At 41.2% G+C, this 7,572-nt stretch overlaps 1 protein-coding gene and 2 pseudogenes across 2 annotated transcripts; all 3 read right to left on the bottom strand.

The window, feature by feature from the left end:
- Positions 1–2,796: 2,796 nt before the first annotated feature.
- Positions 2,797–3,544, bottom strand: LOC104661255 (annotated as a pseudogene). Its single transcript, XR_747823.2, has one exon. The product of XR_747823.2 is annotated as a histone H3.3-like (transcript).
- Positions 3,545–4,180: 636 nt separating this feature from the next.
- Positions 4,181–5,872, bottom strand: LOC104661264 (annotated as a pseudogene).
- Positions 5,781–7,011, bottom strand: LOC104661254 (ADP/ATP translocase 2). Its single transcript, XM_010361825.2, is given in 1 exon segment — positions 5,781–7,011. A coding segment is annotated over 1 exon segment (897 nt). The 5' UTR covers positions 6,943–7,011; the 3' UTR covers positions 5,781–6,045.
- Positions 7,012–7,572: the final 561 nt, after the last annotated feature.

Raw genomic sequence — 7,572 nt, 5'->3', positions numbered from 1 at the left:
GAGTTATGTCTTGGCTTAGTTGTGTCACCCCATGCCACACGTTAGATGAAAATTCCGTCATAACTTAATATGACAGTTATCAAGTAGTGACTCGGTCTTCCCCTCTCCCGGCAAGTTATCATAATTACACTCACCTTAACGAAAACTGTTTCTCCATCAATCCAAAAGTATTCCTTAAGCCATAGGTTACAACATCATCCTTGACAAATTTAGTCACATTTTCTGCATCTTGCATAGTAAAAGAAGCCTGAAATTTGAAGGCAGTGTTTACCTCAAAGTTGTTCCACCCTGTACCATTCAACAATCAGGTATGAAAATAGTACAGTTTTGCAAGTGTGCTTATATTTAATGGTTCGTAAAGTTGATCATTAGATCTTTCTTTTTAAGTTGTGATTGGATCATCTACCAATATTAGGCATGAAATGGCTTCATGATAAAAGCTATCTGGCTGGGCACAGTGGCTCACCTCTGTAACATCAGCACTTTGGGAGGCTGAGGTGGGCAGATCATGTGAGGTCAGGAGTTGAAGACCAGCCTGACCAACATGGCAAAACCCCGTCTCTACTAAAAATACAAAAATTAACAGGGCGTGGTGGTGGGTGCCTATAATCCCAACTACCCAGGAGGCTGAGGCAGGAGGCAGGAGAATCACCTGAACCCAGGAGGTGAGATTGCAGTGAGCCGAGATCGTGCCATTGCACTCCAGCCTGGGTGACAGAGTGAGACTTCGTTTCAAAAAAAAAAAAAAAAAAAAAAAAAAGCTATCTACCAGCTACTGCTTTTACCAAGGACCCCTCATCAGAAGTCCAATGCCAAGGATTTCAGCTGAGATCCTAAGCAGGAAATTACTCTTTCCATCAAAAAAGGTGTTAAATTTTTTCCTGTTGCTGTAAGAAGGAATGCTGCTGGTAACTAGGAGGATGCAGGCTGCACTGCATGCTCAGTCAATGAACGTGGGTTTAGACAGATGACCAGATAGCTCTGGCACCATAGGGCTGTTCTTTAGACCTAGTAAGGCAGGTGCCAGCATTTTGCAAAGCACATTGGAGAAAATCAAAACTTATTGAAGAGAAGAAATCCTTTCTTGGTATCTGATTGATATAGGCTAAGTACTTAATGACATTGATTTGAACAAATGCATTAGCAAAGACTAGGGAATTTCTATAGTTAGAAATGAAGAGGCCAAAAGTAGATATCACAGTGTAAGTCAGCGTGAAGTGCAAGAAGCAGTTTAGTACCCAAAGAAGAGCATCTATACAGAACTAACACTAAGGGTCATCAACTATTCTTTGTGAGAATGAATAGGAAACTGTCATCAGAGCCCACCATATGTGCTCCATGTTCTGTGTATATACATTGTAGGTGAAGTGTAATTATCATTAAAGGATGTGGTTTTACTTTGTAGTAAGATGAATGGAATCGTGACTATGTAGTGTATGTTCCATCATCTTATCATTCTCACATAGTACTAAGTGAAAAGGCTATGGTTTAGAGAATTATCTGTATTGCAGGTGATTTACTGGGGAATGACATATTAAATTTTAACAGAAGTCTTAAGACTTATTTTAAGTCTTATTGTATTTGCCTATGCTACATTTCTAGTTGCCTGCTACTATGCAATGACATATAACAGCTGAGGGAAGTCCATTCAGCTGGCCTTGAGAAATGGGTAAGATTTAGATGGGCAGTGATGGAGAATGGGCAGTTCAGCACTTGTGGGGGTGCACAGTGCAGGAGTCGCCATTACTCAGGGCAAAGCACTGAGCAAGGTCATGGTAAGGGAAAAGGTGTATGGAGATGTATGTTATATGTTACACATATAACAGTAGCATTCCCTGCTACTACGCAATGACATATAAGAGCACTATTTTATTTATGCAATTAAACTTCTCCCTACTCAGTGTTACTATCCATTGATTAATATACCATTTATTTTTACTGTTAATTCATTTCACACACATTTTTTGAGGTCCAATTATGAGTCTAAAATTTGGTTGTAGGCTGTACATCCAAAGGGTTCTATGGTCCAGTGTGGAGATAAAAATTCACAAATAATTATGATTCAGAGTCATATATGCTGATTAACATATGAGCAGAGGCAGAGACACTTCTAAGAGGAAATGATAGTTAAACTTTACTGTGAGTGATGATGAGTTTTAAGGGGGACAAGACAGAGAAGGGGCATAAAGGAAGATGGAACAGTAGTGGAGACACAAAAGGGGAGTTAGAAGTTGCTTATTCCAGCTGAGATGTTGGCTTCCTGTGGAGGAGGCAACATTGGAAAAAGGAAGCTCACCCCAGGCTCCTGAGATGTCAATCAACTTGTAGATGAGGCTGTGAGATTTGGGCTTTCTGTTGCAGGTGGAGAGTCCCTGAAGGCATTTGTACAGGGAAGAGATATATTTTGATTTGTGTTTTAGAAAGCTGTCTCTGAGGGTAGGACGAAGAATCAGACCTCTAGCAAGCAGATAGGATGAGAACGAGAACTTAAATTAAGATGATGGAAATAAGGCTGTCCTAGCCTCACTGTTAGCATATTAGGCTGCAAATAATAAGTACTAAGCATTGGTCCTCCACTGGAACAAAGACTTTTTTTTTTTTTTTTTTTTTTATAGTTTAATGTATTTTAATAGCAAACTTACAGGAACAGCACAGAAGACAGACAACATTAAAAACATGTACTTGCATGTAGGACAACTCAGTTAGAAAAGTATAGTGAATGGATGGAATCTACTGTATGATAAAAATGCTACAAACACCATTTAGTTGCCGTCAATAAGAAATTTACTTGTTTAAAAAAAATCCAAATGCTGGCATTGTCCAGAAAAATTTAACAGGTTTATTTATAATTATTATAAAGTTGAACCGCTGAAACTTGTTCACTGAAACATTTTAACTTGCATTAATGCTTTACGCCTCTGCATTTATATTAAAAATTCACACACAAATGAAAATGGAAAAACTGCCAATACCTGATTTCTGTCCCCTATTTTTCCACTCGCAATCATATACTTAGGCACCTTTTGACCCCATGGAAAAAAAATATCTAACGTTCAGAACTACCAATAACAGGAAGAAGAGAATTTTTTTTTTTTTTTTTTTGAGAATGAAATGTTTCCCATCATAGTGGATTCTTAAGCACGTTCTCCACGTATGCGGCGTGCTAGCTGGATGTCTTTTGGCATAATTGTTACACGTTTGGCATGGATAGCACACAGGTTGGTGTCTTCAAAAAGGCCAACCAGATAGGCCTCACTTGCCTCCTGCAAAGCACCGATAGCTGCGCTCTGGAAGCGCAGATCTGTTTTAAAGTCCTGAGCAATTTCTCGCACCAGACGCTGGAAGGGAAGTTTGCGAATCAGAAGTTCAGTGGACTTCTGATAACGTCTAATTTCACGAAGCGCCACAGTACCAGGCCTGTAGCGATGAGGTTTCTTCACCCCTCCAGTAGAGGGCGCACTCTTGCGAGCGGCTTTTGTAGCCAGTTGCTTCCTGGGTGCTTTACCACCGGTCGTTTGCGGGCAGTCTGCTTTGTACGAGCCATGGTACAGAGACCTCCTTACTTACCCCCCTTCTCCTTCGGCTGGAGCTCGGCGAGCGAAAGGCGGCGCTGGCGTTAGAGAGCGACTGCGGCGCGGCGGCGGCTGCGAACACAATTCCAAAGACTTTTTTAAATATGAGGACTGTATTTTATTCATCTTTGTGTGACCAATAATGGGCGATCATGGCATAATGAAAAGAGTACAGCAGTTTTGAATCAGACAGGCTCAGGTTCAAATGCCACCTCTATAACTGAGTAGAGTGTATCATCTTAGCTAAGTCATTTTGCCTTCTCATCTATAAAGTGGGGATAATAATACTTTTGCAGAGTAAGGACATTATGTAAATATAATATGCCCATATGTCATTCTTATTATGGCCATAACTATGGTACACTCCACAAGTAAAGGAAAATATTAGGTTGGTACAAAATTAATTACTGTTTTTGCCATTAAAACTAATATTAGAGAATTTATAGGAAAGTCATTTCCCTTTGATATACTTTGCTATTCACTAGAGCACTCTTGTGTTCAATTTTCTATACAGAAAATGCCTTTTCTCTCCATCTCCACCTGTCCAAAAGCTTCCTATCCCTCGTGTTCTTTTTTCCCCACAGATTCATCTTTTAATTACCTATTTCTTAAAAAGCTGTCAGATTTCCATTTCCTTGGGAGATATTTTCACCAGTTTGTTTTTTGATTCCACAGGTTAAGCTTCTTAAGAATTTCATACATATTAGAGAGATTGCCTTCATTGCTTTCTCATCTTTTCAAAAGGACACAGGCAGACTTAGTAGACTAAAGCCAACATCTTTAAAGGCACGCAACAAGAATATCCCCACAATGATTGCAAAGAAGCCACTCAAAGTACCAATAGCGTCATCAACAGGCATAACTTGCCACTCCTTAAAAAGGATAACTGAACAAGTTCAAACTGATGTTGTAAAGATTGCATAATACATTGGAGTCACAATGGAAGTGTAGAACATATCCAGGGCCCTATTTAGGTAATTAAGCTGTGTGCTCACACAGATGATGATGCTCAGCAGCAGAACCCAGGCCAGGGGATGCCGCAGCACAGGCTTTCCAGCAAAAAGCTCCTTGCCTATCCCTCATTTTCAAATGCAAATGTCACCTCCACTTTAGTGGCTTTAGAGCTTTCTGCCTCCCTTAAGCCTCCGTGACTCTCAGCGCTCTTACGGTGCTTCTCACTTCCTACCTAATACCAGAAAGATATTTAAGAAACAAACTTGTATACTTCTGTAACTTTAAGAGGCTTTTCCAACTCTTTCCTTTTCATCTTCACTTGGCACCGAAAGTGGTATCATTCACATGGTAGACATTATGTCAATGTTACATGAATGCAAAGATAATCATTTCTGGGAAGAAAGAGCAGGAAAAAGCTGCAGGAGGGGAGTCCATTCAGCTGGACTTGAGAAATGGGTAACATTTGGATGGGCAGTGATGGAGAGGGAACAATTCAGCACTTGTTGGGGTGCACAGTGCAGGAGTCTCCATTATTCAGGGCAAAGCACTAAGCAAGGATGTGGTGAGGGAAAAGGTGTATGATGAGGGAAAAGGGGTCCTGTGGAGAAAACTGGGAGGAAAACACTTTTGGTCAGCTGGGAAAAATGAGAGTCAAACGTGAGGGTCTGGAATAAAGTTTGTAATCTATAGTCAAGTTCAAATCTTTCAGGCATGTGCAGGATAGACTGTGTGGAAGGAGAAAAGATTGGAGGCCTATCTTGGTATACTATGTTTTTATGAAGTAATGTGGGCTGAACCACATTGGTGTGATAAAAATTAAAATGATAGGAAATGGGCTAGTGCTCGTGTGACATTTAATAGGAGTTGGTAGGTGATTGCTTGGGGGAAGAGAAAAGACTGGAGAAGTTGAAGTGAGGATGATCGTGCCATTAGGAGAAATAGAAAATTTTCTGGAAGACATTTGTTCTGTGGAAGGTGATGATTTCTGTCTCCAATAGGTTGATTTTGAAGTCATCGTGGTAGAAATCAAAAAGGTGATGGGATCTTAGGAGAGAAATCAGTGCTCAGGTGGAAGTTTTGAAAATCTTTTGTATTGACATTATGGTTGAATGGCAGACAGTCTCAATTCAGACACCTGACTCTCATGGTCGGTGTGCCTGGGAGTGGATTGCCAGTCGGTGGAATAAAGTGGGAGAAGCTTAAACCATTTGTGATTATTCTTGGATCTTGTTCAAGCCTTTCTGTATTTCTTTCTTTTTTTTTTATTTTAGATATTTTTATTTCTCCAAATTTGTTATTTATCAGGAGTGACTGAAATAAAAAATACAATTGAGTCCCATCATCATCATGGAAATGGCTTTAAGAGAAAACTGGTCAGATGAATATTATTGCTTCCCATTTTCAACCAGTAAATAGTTGCCACTGAGAAATTGACAGCCAGGAGTCTGTCAAGAATGCTCAAGATATGTTATATAATATAACATGCCTGTTCACAGGGGAAAAAATCCTAGGAAATAACTTATGTGTACTTCTTGAATTCATCATACAAGACAAGCACAAAAGCACCACCCATGCCTCTGAGAACATTGGACCATGCACCCTTGAAAAAAGCTTTGCCTCCTTCATCACGAGCTATCTTCCTCCAGCAGTCAAGCGTGCCTGTGTACACGATGTCAGTTCCTTTGCGCCCTGACTGCATCATCATGCGGCGGCGAACAGTGTCAAATGGATAGGAAGTCAACCCAGCAACAGCAGTGACAGTCTGTGCGATCATCCAGCTGATGACGATGTGAGTGTTCTTGGGATCCGGAAGCATTCCCTTTGCAGTGTCATAGATACCGAAGTAGGCGGCTCGGTAGATGATAATACCCTGCACAGACACGTTAAAGCCTTGGTACAGGCCCTTAATCCCATCAGATTTGTAGATCTTAACCAGGCAGTCACCGAGGCCTCAGAATTCCCTTTCAGCTCCAGCTTTACCCACATCAGCTGCTAGACGGGTACGGGCAAAATCAAGAGGGTACACAAAACACAGGGATGTGGCCCCTGCGGCACCACCCGATGCCAGATTCCCTGCAAAGTACCGCCAAAACTGGGTCCTCTTGTCCACACCACCCAGGAAGATCTGCTTGTATTTATCTTTGAAGGCGAAGTTAAGAGCCTGGGTGGGGAAGTATCGGATGACATTGGCCAAGTTACCGCGCCAGAAGGACAGAACTCCCTGCTCCTTGGGAATACGGACCACGCAGTCTATAATGCCTTTGTATTGCTTATCTGCAGTGATCTGCTTGCTGGCATGCTGCACCTGCAGCAGCAGCTTGACCCGCTCGATGGGCGCTACCGCCGTCTTGGAGATGGCTGCGGCCACTCCACCTGCCAGGAAGTCCTTGGCGAAGGACACAGCGGCATCTGTCATGTTGAAAGGAAAGAAGAGGCAGGCTGCTGCGGGACAGGACTGGGCCGGGAACCGGCTTTGACTCCGGCGCTGCGGGGGGCCTGTATTTCTTTAGCACCTATATGCTGAGGGTGCTAAAACCTGGACTTACACATCTTTATAAAGTCCACATAAAAAAAAAAAAAAAAAAACAAAAAAAAAAAAACAGGAAAAAAGTTTCTTTCAACTTGGATGGAACTAACAGGGCTACCGAGAGTCAGAAATTATCCTCAATTCCCTTAAGCCTTAGCTTCCAGAACTTACGTCTTCCACATTTGAGGAAGGTGTATTACTTTTGGGGTATTAGTATGAAACATTTATAATATAACTCTCAATTTAAAAACAAATTCCCTTTCTCACTTTGGTTTTCTCCAGGAAAACACTCCTTAGGCATATTCATGGGTGAAGTTCTCTTGATAAACTGTAGCTTCACCAGAAATCTGCCTGAGCAGTCCCCAACTCTAATATTGAATAGTTAGTCCTTGCTGACTCTTATAAATCATGCCTTTACTGCATAAAACTGTTTTTGGTGGTTTTGTTTTAACCTTGTATTCATAAATGAAATAGTACTCAAGATAAAGTCTAATAATAAAGAATGTGAATTGGGAACTA

The sequence above is a fragment of the Rhinopithecus roxellana genome, chromosome 18, assembly GCF_007565055.1.
Source record: "Rhinopithecus roxellana isolate Shanxi Qingling chromosome 18, ASM756505v1, whole genome shotgun sequence".
Lineage (NCBI taxonomy): Eukaryota > Metazoa > Chordata > Mammalia > Primates > Cercopithecidae > Rhinopithecus > Rhinopithecus roxellana.
This window is presented reverse-complemented; position numbering and strand designations above follow the sequence as displayed.